This window comes from Propithecus coquereli, unplaced genomic scaffold, assembly GCF_000956105.1.
Source record: "Propithecus coquereli isolate 6110/MARCELLA unplaced genomic scaffold, Pcoq_1.0 Scaffold46, whole genome shotgun sequence".
Classification (NCBI taxonomy): domain Eukaryota; kingdom Metazoa; phylum Chordata; class Mammalia; order Primates; family Indriidae; genus Propithecus; species Propithecus coquereli.
This window is the reverse complement of record NW_012150396.1, coordinates 543,746-559,388: the sequence shown is the minus strand read 5'-3', so window position 1 is coordinate 559,388 and position 15,643 is coordinate 543,746. Positions and strand designations below refer to the sequence as shown.

The window sequence follows — 15,643 nt, the reverse complement described above, 5'->3', positions numbered from 1 at the left end:
CAGTGCAGCTTTACATTTTGATAATTTTTAAAGACTGAAGTAGGTGTGCCTACTGATATATAGATGCAGAAGGAAACTCAGCTTATGGTCTAAAATATGCACTGCTGATGACATTATGAATTTTAACTTTTGGCTAGAGAACCACATATTATTATGTCTTTACTACAATTCAAGAAGGGAAACCAACATGGAGATGTTATATCACAGTTAATTATTATATTCAACACATACTTCTTAACAAATCTGTGTTTTTCTTGACTGATTCTCATAAGGGAATTGAATAATTTGGAGATGTAGTCTAATTTCTCTCTAGTAGGGCTAGAATTTGCCAACTAATCTTGTGAAAGGGTTGTGAAGGAGTTCTAAGAGGGAAGTTTATAGCACTAATGCCTACATTAATAAAAAAGAAAGATCTCAAATAAACAACTTAACTTTACAACTCAAGGAAATAGAAAAAGAAGAACTAGTCAAGCCTAAAGCCTGCAGAAGAAAAAATAAAGAGTATACCAGAAATAAATGAAATAGAGATTAGAAAAATAATTGAAAAGATCAATTAAACTAACTTGGCTTATGAAAAGGTAAAGAAAATTAACAAGCCTGTAGCTAGACCAAGAAGACAAAGTGAGAAATGAATTAGGAAACATTACAATTGATACCACGGAAGTACAAAGGATCATCAGAGACTACACTAAACAATTATACACCAACAAATTGGTTAACCTAGAAAAAATGGAAAAATTCCTGGAAACTACACCCTACTAAGACTGAACCATGAAAAAATAGGAAATCTGAACAGACCAATAATGAGTAAGGAGATTGAATCAGCAGGAAAATGTCTTGCAAAAAAGAAAAGCTTCACTGGTCAATTTTACCAAATAGTTAATGAAAAATTAACACTAATTCTCCTCAAACTCTTCCAAAAAGTTGAAGAGAGGGAAAATTTCCAAGATAATTTTATGTGGCATTACTCTGATATCAAAGCCAGATAAAGGCCCTATCAGAAAAAAAAAATACAGGCCAATATCTCTGAGGAACATGCAAAAATCCTTAAGAGAAATACTAGCACACTGAATTCAACAGCAAATGAAAAGGATCATACACCATCATTAAGCAGGATTTATCCCTGGGATGCAAGAATGGTTCAGCATATGCAAATCAATATATGTGATATACTGCACTAACAGAATGAATAAATGATAAAAATCATATGCTCATCTCAATAGATGCAAAAACAGCATTTTATAAAATTTAACGTCTTTTTATGGCAAAAACTCAACAAATTAGGTATAATAGGAATGTACCTCAACACAACAAAGTCCATATATGACAACCCCACAGCTAACATCATACTCAGTGATATAAAGCTGAAATCTTTTCCTCTAGGGTCAGGAGCAAGACAATAATGCCCACCCTCACCACTTCTATTCAATATGATATAAAAGTTCTAGCCAGAGCAATTAGGCAAGAGCAAGAAATAAAAGGCATCTAAATTTAGAAGGGAATAAGTTTATTGTCCTTGTTTGCAGATAACATGATCTTTTCTATAGAGAACTCTAATGATTCCATGAAAAAATTGATAGAACTAATAAACAAATACAGTAAAGTTGTAGGATCCAAAATCAACATACAAAAATCAGTAGTGTTTCTTTATACTAACAACAATCTATCTGAAACAGAAATCAAGAAAACAATCCCATTTACAATGGCATAAAAAATACCTAGGAATAAATTTAACTGAGGAGTTAAAAGACGTGTACACTGAAAAGTGTAAAACATTGATGTGCAAACTTGAAGACACAAATAAATGAAAAGATAGTCTGTGTTTATGGATTGAAATAATTAATATTGTTAAAATGTCCATATTACCCAAAGTGATCTACAAATTCAAAGCAATCCCTATCAAAATTTCAATGAAATTTTTCATGGAAATATAAAAACCAATCTTAAAATCTGTATGGCACCACAAAAGACCCACATTAGTCCAAGGAATCTTGGGCAACAAGAACAAAGCTGGAGGCATCACATTACCTGACATCAAACTATACTACAAAGTTATACAAATCAAAATAGCATGGTGCTGGCATAAAAAGTGACATATAGACCAATGAAATGGAGTAGATGTCCCAGAAATGAATCTGTACATTTTCAGTCAATTGATCTTTGACAAAGGTTGCAAAGACACGAAATGAGGAAAGGACAGCCTTTTCAATAAACGTGAGTTGGGAAAACTAGATATCCATACTGCAGAAGAACAAAATTGGATCTTCACTTCAAATCATATTTAAAAAATCAAGTCAGAATGAATTAAATGCCTAAATGTAAGACCTGAAACTATAAAACTACTAGAAGGAAACATAGGTGAAAAACTTTTTGATATTGGTTTGGGCATTGAGTTTTTTGTATATAAACCTAAAAACACAGGCATCAAAAGCAAAAATTAGACAAATGGGATTTCATCAAGCTAAAAAGCTTCTGCATAGAAAGAAAACAATTGATAGAGTGCAGAGACAACCTATGGAATCAGAGAAAATATCTGCAAACCATACCTTTGCAAATGGCTTAATATCCAAAATACATAAGGAATTCAAAAAACTCGATAGTAAGAAAACAAATTACCCAATTAAAAAATGGACAGAGGACCTGAAAAGACATTTCTCAAAGCAAGACATACAAGTGAGCAACAGTATATGAAAAAATACTAACATCACTAACCATCAGGAAAATGCAAATTAAAATCACAATGAGATATTACCTCACACCTGTTTAAATGGCCATTATCAAAAAGACAAAAGATAACAGGTGTTGGTGGGAATGTAGATTACTATAGCCATTATGGAAAACACTATGGAGGTTTCTCAAAAAATTAAGAATGGAACTACCATATGACCCAGCAATCCCTCTACTGGGTATATAAGTAAAGGAGCCCAAGAGATATTTGCACTGCCATGCTCATTGCAGCATTTTCAAAACAGCCAAGATATATAGCCTTAGTGCCCACTACCAAATGAATGGGTCAAGAAAATGTGGTATATATACTCAGTGGACTACTACTCAGCCTTTAAACAGAAGGAAATTTTTTCATTTGTGACAACATAGATGAACCTGGAGGACATTATGCTACGTGAAACAAGCCAGGCACAAAGAGACAAATACTTCATGACCTTACTTATATATGGAATCTAAAAAAGGCTGCACTCGTAGAGCAGAGAGTGAAATGGTAGTTACCAGGGGCTGGGGGAGAAATTGGGCACAGGGTATAAAGTTTCAGTTGGATGTATGAATACGCTTGGAGGTGTACTGCACAGCATGGTAACTACAGTTAATAGTACGGTGTTGCATACTTGAAAATTGCAAAGAGAGTAGATTTTAAGTGTTCTTACCACAAAAAATGGTAAAGATGTGAGGAGATAAATATGTTAATTAACTTATTTCACAATGTATACATATAGCAAAACATCAAATTTATACCATAAATACATACAGTTTTTATTTGTCAATTATACCTTAATAAAGCTGAGGGAAAGAAAAGAATTAACTTGAAGAAAATAACGATAGAAGACATACATCTCTTTTACTGCTAGAAATGAACTTTCGTCAGCCTCATTGCAAAGTAAAATCCACAACTTTCTAATCAGATCTACCAAAAAACCAGCTCCCCCCAAATCAAATTTTATCAAGGAAAAGATTTGAAATGTAGATTTAAATATATTTGCAGTAAAAATGTGATATTAATAAAGAAAATAAAGATGATTTAGTTTTTTTTAAAGAAACACATTTGAAAAAACTGACGTTATTGGATGCATAAATAGAATACATACTGGGTTTAGAAGGATTGTGAGAAAAAGTTCACCTCCTCTGATACTTTTATCCAATTCTTGGGGTCCGCCAGGATACTCTTTGTAGAAAATAGTGTGGGTGAATAACCCACAGGTCTGTCGAGGGAGGACCTGAAGAAAAGGCGGAAAAACAGCACATTGACATGATTCCATTAATATCTTCACCACTGTCTCATGACTTCAGAGTCTGCAAATGATCATTTCCTATTGGAGTTCCTTGGTCGTTAGGATCAAATTCTTACTGAAATCAAGAGCTAATGTTGGCATTAATTATATAAATATTAAGGAAGTTGCCAAATCAAAGCTATAGGACGTATAGGTTAAAGAATTTTCACTGAGTTCTATAAATCTAATCCAACAACTGGGTTATGTTAAAGGATTAGCAAAATTGAATAAATAAATAAAGCCTTCTTAAGATTAATTTCATTCAAGAATGGAGATTCTTCAAGGTTATTTTTCATGCTATTAGGCCATTTCTCTCTGGCCTTCTGACATCCCATCTTGTGTTGTACAGAGGTTTGGGGATTCAACACCATCAGTATTCATCACCCCTTTTACATTAGTTTTGTTTTTACTCACTCTGAATTTAAATTTTATCACAGTAGTAGTAAATTATCTAATGACTGATTCTGGTATATTTTGTGATTATTTCTTTTATAAATCTGAATGTTTAACAGAGAAAGCAATTAAGTAATTTTATTCCAAAACCTTATTTTGAATAATAAGCTACTTATAACCTAATGGAAAAATGCATCTAATTGCACAGACTAGCTATAATTTTTTAAATTCTTTGCCTAATTATCATTACAATTTATATTAAATTTGAGGTAAATGAATGCATGTGATATTGTTATTTCATAATATGTCAAATGGTCATGCAACCTAATAAAGGAAATTTTGGTCCTTTCACTCTGATTTGAAATTATATGAGTAATGCTATTTATACCACCTAGATTTCTATGGACATCAATACCACTATTTGCATTGTCCATGGCTTCATTTAGATCTGAGGCTTCTTTATGTCTTCTGGCACCAATTTACAGTAAAATAAAGTTTTAAGATTAATGAATATTGAGTACCAGCTCTGGTTAGGCATGCATGCATTTTGGTTTTAAATAGTGATTAGATAGATAGGTAGACAATTCTAACAGCAATATGAATAATGGATTGGTAAGGTATAAATATTTAAAGGAGAGAAAACAGTTTGTAAACTATTGCTCTCATCATGATTTAAGTCACTGGAAGTAGAGATGGACATTTAAAAATAAACTTATTTTATCTCGAAGTGTATAATTTTTTATTTCAGTGAATGATTATAAATTCCCATCTAAAATCCACTTGAGTTTATTCCCATTTATAGGAAATAATATAACATAACATTCTTACATCAAGTTATTAGTTTTTCAATTAATATATCTGAAAAGAAAAAATATAACTCCCTTTTTGGAGTATGTAAGGAGAAGATAAAAAGAGCAGTATCCTTAAATACTCGAGTATCTGAAAGCCAAAAGAAACTGAATGGATCAATTTAACTCTCAGATGCTATTTATTTCACTCTGTCTGTTGATAGTGTAGTAATTTAAGAGATGTTTCCTTGATCCATGGAACCTTACTCTGCCTGTAAAACTCTCAGTAAAACCACCCAACCAAATATATACTGAGAAGTTCCCCAGGAGAATTATAGAACCCCCAGGTAAAATTTCAATTCTGAAACGGCAATGGATAATCTATACAAAACTCATTCCTATTAGTTCCAGCTCGTCTTAGACTCGCCAAAGCCACTCCACAGCTTAGGAAAGAAGCTTATAGCCAATGTGTTGGGTGTGGCCAGGCGCCACCATGGTATGTTGGGAATTTCTGATAGTCACGTAAAATAAGGATCTGATACATCCTTGGAGGTAAGGGCACTCTGTCTTCATCCCACAAACATCCCACAAACGGCCGTATGTGCTCACCATGATGCCATTGTGAATGAAGCCCTTTCTGTACCGCGCAGGTTTCAAATGTGGATACTCTTCGGTGCTGGTGACCTGAATACCCCAGACCTTCTTCCAAGCTGAATACAGCTGGATATGAACCGGGTAGACCCCTGAGTGGTGTGGGGCCACGGCATAGCCCATGTTGATAGGGATTCCATGTTCCTGAAAGAAAGCAAGAACAATGCCATGATGGAGTGTGGCCAATTGATTCAAATTGTTTCCACAAACACCTGTTCAGAACACAGTGAATTCTATGCTAAGTATGAGGGGCAAAAAACTAGCAAGTGGAGTTTTTATCTTTCAGTAGCTCATAATCTTATAGCGCTCTGATGGTATAATAGACATAGTAATTACTTTGAGCATGTGGTGTGTGGGAGAGATTAATTCTGAATTTTGGATACAGAAAGTTTTGGGAGAAGATAGGAAGTGAACTTGGCCTTTCCTCAGATAGAAATAGGGGAAATTAAAAAGGTGTCATTTTGGCAAGTGCCCAAAGACAGAAGATGAAAGAGCACCGTGCGTGTGGGCGCATGTGTGTGTCTGTGGTGTTGAAGAAAACCAGAAAGGTAAGTAGGAACCATGAAGTGATGAGCTTTTACAGTTCAACTGAGGGATTTAGAATTAATTCTATTTGAACATTTTAGGTAAGGAAGCTCTCTGAGCATGGAGGGCCCAGATCTCTCCAGATGTTAAGAAGGATCTAGTGACATGTTAAGATGAATTATAAGTGGGGAGAAAATTAATCAAGGCTGTGCATTAGAAAACTATTTATATAGTACAGGTTAGGTATAGATGGGTAACTAAATTAGATTATTGGTAGTCAGGTTAAAAGGAGATTAATGCCATACAAGATCCAGTGAGGTCTGGGATACGGAAGGTGAAGGAAAGATAAAGGTTAAGATTCTCCCCTTGGTTTTGAACCTGAGCAACTCAATTTATTTTTATAAAACCTACCCTTTACTATGAGATGCTTACCTTGGGTAAACTGTCAACTCTAAAGAGGAAAACAGATATAAATTTAAAACAGGAATATAAAAAAGGTGTCAAAGAATGGTATTATATTGCTAGGTACATGAAATAGATCTGCGGTGTTCTAATTTCTGCTTCTTTATATCTCTCCCTTTAAATGCTTATCTGCTTTATAAAGACTCCTTGCAGGATTGAATCTCATCAATTGAGGTTATAAATGACAATGCACAGTCATATATGAAGCTGATTGAATCAATAAACAGAACACAAAAGTGTTGACTTGACAATTGTCATTTATATTTTCTATTACATGGTACCCAGCGTAGAAAAAGAATTCAGTCTGGTATAATAAGCAGACAGCAAATGGATCACATATCTACAATGTCTGAGTCATACACCACGCTCAGCTCAGAAGACGGACCCTAAATATTTCGCACGTCTCCATCATTCTTCCTTTTATGTAATGACCCTCGTTGTGTAGCCAAATTCACCTCCCTTTCACCAAGACGACTCGTGTTCTCTAACATCTATTACAATAAATGACTCTGTAGAAAGCCTGAATTATGAAATCAATGCTGCAAAATGAGCTGCAGTCTTTTGCTAGGCACCAGGGAAAACTCGATTCTCGGTGTGTGGGTAAGAAAAATACTTTCCCCAAAAGCTTATATTTTCAATACAAGGCAACGCTGGAAAATTCCAGTAATAAAAGTACTTGGAAAATACCAGAGAGGGGCAGATAACAGCTGTTACCGTGACACATCACGAGTGTACGTCTACTGGGAAAGGCCCCAACTTCGCTCTGGTTTGTTCCATCCTGCCTAAGGAATGGTCTGAAAGTGCTCTGAGGATGAACAATCACCCAGCAGCCAAAACACTGCAAGGATGTGGGTGCACTGGGCATGAGGCAGAGGTGGACTTCCTCGTGAGACAAAGCCTGGGTCAAGGATGCTCAAACTCCTCTGTCTGGTAAACAGAATTTGTCTGACTGTTGCCTAGAGAGGTAATCCTGATTCACGGGAACAGGAAAAAAATCCATTATCCTCTGTTTTCTCCCTCAAGTGATTCATACTGAGGTTTATACGCCTTGTTCCATAATTTGAAAATAACAAAATCAACAGCATACAAATATGAATAGTCTTTACTAATCACCGTGTTAGTCCTTATTTTCAATCATTGTATAATACTTTATTCCAAATGTGGGGCCTAGAATGCTAGATAAGTAAGTGTCCTAGACACAAAGAGATGAAAAATCAGTGAAAAAATTTGAAAAAATTCAAACAACTATATCTCGTCAGGAAAAAAAAATTCGCTTTTGACAGATAGTAAAATGAATTGTAGAACTTTCATAAAAAACCAGAAGGTAAAAAGCAATTGATTTGGTGAGTAGGAAGGAAGGGGCAGTAAAAAGATTTTATTATATTTATTGATTTCTGGGGCCTTGATGTTATACTGTTCATAAGGTCGTCACATCATACTGGCAACTAGAGCTCAATCAAAACAGTAAATCACACTAAATAATTATGAGTTTATGCTTTTTCAACCGAAATGATAACACAAAGTGAAAAGTAATTCCCTAGTAACTCTTTTCCTGTTATCAAGGGGCTTACTGAACTAGAAACCTTCATTCTTTACTGTCCAGGGTTTAAAACTCACTTCACAGAGACTTGGTCAACTAAAACATGAACTAAACATTGTATTTACACAAGATCACAGAAATGACAAAATTTGCAAGGCTTTCCAATGTAAGTATAGGAAGAGCTTGAAATTCTATAAAAATACACATAAATGACAGAAAACAAATACATGCAAACATGGCTTTTATTATTTTTAGAACCATATCTCTTAGAGGATCTAGGAATTCTGCACTATTATAGTATGACATGCCACCACAAATATTTACAGGGCAGTTTGACTGGATCTAATTTCTCCAGTTACATTAAATCCCAGATGGTTGGGAAATGAGATGTTGTGGTAATTTATAAACTATATAAAAAAAGGGTCAACATTTTTCAAAAATTAGAATAAAATAAAATGCATTTAGCCCTAAAGCTCTAACAACAACTGAATGTCATTTAATTTTTCTTTGATTATTCCTACTGGTTACATATCTCCTTACAATTTCTTTGTACCTGATATTTATTAAGTGTTTTTACATTCATGTCTAATGTGATCCTCATAATAATCCTGTGAGGACTGGATGTTGTTCATAAAATATGGAAACAGGCTCAGAAAAAGTATATGACTTGTTCACATTCACGAGTGCCAGAGCTAGACTTGTAGTACCCAAGGCCTCTAAATTCATAGTCTTTGCTTTCACTTTTCCACTAAGTTGATTCTGCTGTGATCCCTCTCCTCCCCACAGTTAATAGCTGAAAGCACTTTACTTAAAAATGGGAATTTATTTATATATATATTTCTGAACCGGAATTCCTATCTACTTTCTCTTTTTTTTTTTTTAGCTTGGAGAGGTTATAAAGCAAACATCTACATTTCTCAAAATCCTCTGCAGCTAACCGCCCCCCCCCTTTTTTTTTTTGAGACAGAGTCTCACTTGTTGCCCAGGCTGGAGTGCCGTGGCGTCAGCCTAGCTCACTGCACCCGCACACTCCTGGGCTGAAGTGATCCTCCTGCCTCAGCCTCCCGAGTAGCTGGGACTACAGGCACGCGCCACTACACCTGGCTAATTTTTCTATTTTTTTTTGTAGAGATGGGGTCTTGCTCTTGCTTAGGCTGTGTGGCTATCATTGTTAATGAAAATGAGGTTCAGCCAATTAGAAGTACTCACGACAAATTTCCGAGGGTGGTAGGGCGGCAGAGGCTAAATTCTGGCAGCTTCTGGCTCCTGTTGTTTGGCAGGTAAGAACTTGAAAACAAGAGGCTCTTCTGCAGCGGTGGTTGGGGCCCATTTGCAAGGCAGCAGCAGAGGTTTATTGTTTCTGGGAGCTTCAGTAGCAGCTGAAATGGTAGCTCCCCTGGGGAACCAGTTGTGTATGGCCCTGGGAGTCCCGCAGGAGTACAGCCTAGAATCTGCTCCATCAGCCCTTCCAAAGTTTTTGGAAGCACTTAAATCATTGAATGAAAAAACTCCTTATTTAAAATAACTTAAAAGTGGCTTCTGTTTCTAGCTTGGAAACCTGACTGAGAGAGCTGGTCTTTACCCCTTTCTAATAAGTATAATAGCTTTAAGAGGTTCAGGTGAGATGTCTCGTGGTTTCAATTCTACAAAACGAGAAGAATTTGGTAAAGTACTGCCCATACTTCTCCAATGAAACTGATTGCTATGTGGCAAACACCTATCTGGCTAGCTGGACACTATCATGCTGTATCTATGACTGTTAAATCTTATGTCTTGAGCAGCCGATGGGTACTGTATAGAAAATAAATAGGAGACTACAGTCTATTTCAATAATAAATACCAAATACAAATCAAAGCGATTAAATTCAACTACATTTGAAAAAATTGTTATTGAGTTCATGACTTACATATCAAGCACTTTGCTAAGTACTGGGTAGACTGCCTGTAAAACATGGCCTCTGCCTCTATGAAGTTTGAAATCTGGAGACAACTGTGGAAATCAGTCAGATAGATTCATCTTAATTCTTATTGAGTTTTGACCTAACAGTATTTAATTTTGAAAAAAAATATAATTTTTAATTTCTAGACATTTTTCTAGTGGGAAAAAATGACATCTCTGACATGAACATCTGTGAAAATCACCCTTTAACATTGTCTTAATAGATATTTAAGTTAAAATAAAAAACTATGATCTTGAGGCCTGCAATTTTAATTTTCCTTAGGATTTTATTAGTAATTGGGTAAATGCAATTCAATATAATAAATTATGACTAAGAAGCATTTGATAAAAGTAGAGTATGGATAATTACTAGTGTTGTGATGATAGCTCTAGTGATGTGGTTGAATGAGCAAGATTTTGGCCCAATGATGCTTTGTTGTTGAATTTTTTCTACACCCAAAAATAATCAAATGGCATTTAGATTCAGAGATAAAGTACTGGTACTTCCAAGAATGATTTCTTTATGGTTTTTAGATAACAGTTAATAAGTATAAATTTTAGAATTAAAAGGATAATAATCTCATAAAATACTGAAAGGAATAAACTACTCCAGATCAATGGCTGTTGTAAAAAAAAAATGAATATCTTGAATCAATTTGTTTTAGTTTTAATATGAACAGAATTTATATATATGACTCTGTTAAAGATAAGCTAGAAAAAGATACCATTATTTGATCCTATGTATTTCTCATGGAATTCATATTAAAAATAAGATTGGATATTTAATAATAACTTAAAATCTTAAAAATAGGACAAATGGGTATATATTAATATATCCAAATATACATTGACAAATATAAATAATTTTAAATGGTATATTTCCACTCTAATCTATGTTTGCATTTTTACCATTAGTCTGCTTTCAAAAATAATAACCTCATCTATAATTCACCAGGATGAACTCATCCAGTGGTTCCTTGTTGTGCTTGGGTTAAAGTCCAACCTACTTAACTTCACTCTCCGAATATCAGTAATAGTTTCCTCTGGGGCACATTCTCTGGCGATGCTCTCCCATCCCAGACTGAATTTGGTCCTATAAATGTGGGCCCTCACAGTCTTCCATGAATCTCTCTATATTAACACCTTCTCTCCTGCATTTGAATGACCTTACCAATAGAACCTAACCCCTCTGTGTATATAGATTCTTCCTTTTTCACATAATTATCACAGGAATCTATCACACTGCAAGGAATATAGCAAGTCCATAATAAAATATTTATTATTCCAAACAGAATCCTGTAACTTGGACTCTGGGGACAGACCGTGTGGATTTGCCACTTATTAATCGCATAACCTTGAGAGATTTCCTTTTCTGTGCCTCCAATTTCTCATCTATAAAATGAGGTTAATAATATTAGGGGATTAAATAATGAAAAGAATAAATGAGTTAATATTTACTATGCTTAAAATAGTGCCTATGAAATCATAAGCTCTATTTAAGTGTTCAGAAAAGATACATAGGTCATTCTGGACAAAGTTCTATCAACTTTGGAAAATGCAAACACAAGGACTGCAAGCTTTAGCCAAGGACGATGACTAAAGATTGAAACGGAGAAGAGATTTAGAATAACAGCAAAATACATGCCAATTCCTAAATCCCACAGAGATGAAGCAGAGGGTAAAATCAGAAATATTAGTGGCCTGTCCAGTACAGCTATCTCCTCTCTCCAGCCTGTGCTATCAGAGAGTAGGAACTATTTCAATGGGTTCCCTTGCTTTCTTGCTTTCTGTTGAATTTGTCAAATGGAGAATCCTCGTAAGACATCAGAGGGAAGCAACAGTAAGTGGGATATTTATTCTCTTAGCTCCCTCCATGCAAAACCCCCTTGTGCTGTCAGACTCCTTTAACCAAAGGTTAAAACAATGGTCAAAGTGTCCCCCAACATCCACAAAATACATAATTCTCTCCATCTCGTTACTGGTGACCTCTTTTTTCCATTGCCCCCTCAAGCTTGGAATTTCATAACTCCCTGACCTGCACTGTGGCTAGGCCTAAGGTATTGCTTAGGTATTTCTCTATACCCTATCTATTCCTTTGTAAATAGTGTTTTTATTAAATCCTCTGCACATACCATCATCATCTCTTATCTTCTGGCACCTGAGATGCCACAAATAGTTATCACAAAATGTCTCTTAGATCGTGGGGACACAGATTCACACTATAGTGAAGCCCTGTGATGTAGGTAAGGTAAGGAAGGGGGGCAGATGCTCTTGAAAGAACAGTGCTCCAGTGGTTGATCTTGGTGGCCACACGCCTTGGTGCCAGCACGCGTTGTGGCACTTCTTTGGATGAGAAGATAACCACATCCTAACACTGAGCAGAGGGATCTGTAGGCGTCACATGGAGAGGTAGAAAGAACCACAGGTGAGCAAAAGCAGCACCCTGGTGCTGCATTTTTTGGTCAGTCACTGGCAGATATTTTTCCGAAGACCTGTCACACCATGGAGAGCTAGAGACTTAGAGAAGAGCAAGGCGGGTGCAGAGGGCTGGCTCACAGACACACAGGACTCATTCCCAGACCTCACGCCAATGGCTGGGCGGAAACTTAAAGAATGGATGGAAGAGTCAATATGACAGGGGAAAGAGCCAGACAAATGTCATTTTCTCTGTTATTGTGAACTTACATTTGTACTTCAGGAGATACGGCTTATGTAACCACAATGTGCTTAGGATGTTTTTATGCCTAGCACATTTTTGGTATTTAATAAATATTTTAAAGGAAATAATAAATAAAAATGTTATTAAATAGATATATCATAGGTGTTTAATAAATTTATGTAGATGGAAAAACATATGACATAATGACTTGCATAAATGAACGCGCTTAGAGTAGAGAGAGAATGCATTAAACAGTAACCTGTTCAACTTGAAGTGTTGATCTGTCCCCCTAAATGCACAACTTCTAGGGAGTGACACTGATGCTAAAGAGAATAGATCTCATTATCTATTTTTCCTTTTAATAAGGATTTGGGACCGTACTGTCAACTTTGAAAATGGTCCTAGAATCATTGATTTTCCCACTGTGTTTTGGGGACTGAAATTGTCTTCTGTTTTCATAAGTGATAAAAGCAATGACTACGTGACCCTGGAAATTGGCTGGGTCAGTCTTGACACTTTTCGGACTGAAGCTTAGTAAATGGTGACAAATCTCTGGAGGGCTCTGTGTTACAAATGGATTTTTTCTTTTGAAAAAGAAATAGCACAGCAATGGCATTGCTTCTACAGAGCTGAACTTTCCAATCCTAAGCAGAGCTATTTCAGGCAATTGAGACACATTCCTTTAATATTCTTGACCCTGCTGAAGGTCTACTGTGCTACTTAAAGAGAACTAACAGAACTAAGCAAAGTCTTCACCCACATTGTATAAAACGTGCCATTTCAGTTGATTTGGCAGTTGCATTGCTAACTTTCTGTGTTCAGAAGTCTTACTTTATTGACAATCAAATTGTTCAACACATTTTGGATAATTAATTCCCTTTACTCAACACGTATTTATTATGTCCCTGTGATTTACCAGGAATCATTCTAGGTGTTGAAGATACAGTAGTGAAGAAAACGAAAATAATCCCTGCCATCAGGGAAACTTACGTTGTAGTGAGGTGAAACTAAGATTACACAAAATAAGTCAGTAAATCAAACAGTATATTAGAAGGTGATGGGAACTACGGAGAAAAATAAAGCAGAGGCAGAGGGAGAAATGAAGGGGCATGGGTTGCAATAGTCAATGGATTATTCAGCAAGGGTCTCATCTACTTTCTCTAGAAGATAATATTTTGATTTAAAGTCTAAAGTTGTGAGGGATGTGCTATACAGATAATTTAAGAATGATTATTTCAGGCATAGAGGACAGCACACGTGTAGCCTGGGTGTTTCTGAGGAAGAGCAAGGGTTCTAATGTTTCTGGAGCAGAGTTAGCAAAGGGTGAGATTAGCAAGAGATGATGTCAAGGGGCGGGGTTGCTGCAAATAGCGTTGTATGTTTTAATGCGCAAGTCTATGGGGCACCGTTTGCATTGACCGTGTTTCTCAGAGGCTGCACAAGGCAGCGTCACTGAAGAGAAGGGATGGGGACAGATCCCTTAGGTGCTTATACATAAAAATTGTTATAATTGTTACATGTTTTCTATACATGCGTTCACGTTTCAAATTAAAATCATGCCTACTGTTTTATTTTTATTTTGTTATTATCATGTTGAAGCAGCAGTTGTAATGGAAGCATGTGGAAGTTCTCTTCTGCTTGATGTTTTTTTCAGTGAGGTAAGAAGCAAGACCATCAGCTGAGAGTGTGGCTGGGACAATTTGCGTGGTAGTTTGAGGAGAGAGGAAAAGATAATGAACTGTCATCAGCCTTGCAAAATGATGCCCTCCCTAAGTTATTTCTTATTCTTTCCCTAATACCTTAGACTTTCAGAGCAGTCAACCCTAATGAGCAGAACATTGCAATCTTCTCTCTTAACTAACGTCTCTGCAGGACTTCCTGATGACTCCACATTCATCACCAACAGCTGACTCTTGAGTCAGAACACACGCAGACCCCCCGACTTCGAACCCACACAGGCTGACCTGCCTTCCACAACCCACTGTGAAAGCCCTCGCCCTTAACTGGTCATGGAGATGAATTTGAGAAACATGTTTCATTGCCTGGCTAATGAATAGCAAGACAACCCTCTCTTCTCTGGCTAAACTCATCTCAGTCATTGGCTTTCTGTGGGGAGCAGCTTGAACCTAGGCTGGACCCCTTTGGGTTCAGTAAGAGAATCTGGGGCTGAAGCTCAGATTGCATTGCTTGTGGCTTGGTGGCTGCAGAGTGGGGGGAGACTGAACGCCTCCCTCGCAGCTGCCCAGCTATATTTTGGGCTACGTTGGTTTGGACTCCCCTGCTGGCTCGGGCGTCACTGGCCTCAGAGGCATCCCTGATTGCCAGGGAAGAACGGATCTCTGGATTTTGGCTTTGCCTCTGGACAAGTGAGTGCTATTTAAAGGTACCATACAGTGGGGAACACACCTCTCAATTTGGGGAATTCCGGGTGAATTCCCATTTGTTTTGGGTTGGAGAAGCCCCGATCAATTGTGAGAGTGGGAACTCTCCTAATTGTTTTGATTTCCCATCCCCCAGGCTTATTTGGTGAAACTGCAGTTTGTTTGTTTAAAATATTTTGAATTTTTGCTTATGTTAGTGTGTGGCCATGGGAAACCAGAATTTGATCCCAGAATGTAGGGCTTTGAGATGCATTCTCCAAAACTGATTTGAGTATAGCTATGAACCTATGAAGAAAACGAAAAT

The 15,643-nt window shown here is 36.5% G+C and overlaps 1 protein-coding gene across 1 annotated transcript in view; it reads right to left on the bottom strand.

Annotated features, from left to right (window-relative positions):
* The window catches only part of NDST4 (N-deacetylase/N-sulfotransferase (heparan glucosaminyl) 4), a 242,455-nt gene that overhangs the window by 95,024 nt on the left and 131,788 nt on the right, over positions 1-15,643 (bottom strand). The window contains exons 4-6 of the mRNA XM_012655070.1: positions 6,791-6,809; positions 5,792-5,977; positions 3,819-3,947 (exon numbers count right to left, since the gene is read on the bottom strand). Of these exons, the coding sequence (XP_012510524.1) occupies positions 3,819-3,947; positions 5,792-5,977; positions 6,791-6,809 (334 nt within the window). The remainder of the gene's footprint in view (positions 1-3,818; positions 3,948-5,791; positions 5,978-6,790; positions 6,810-15,643) is intronic.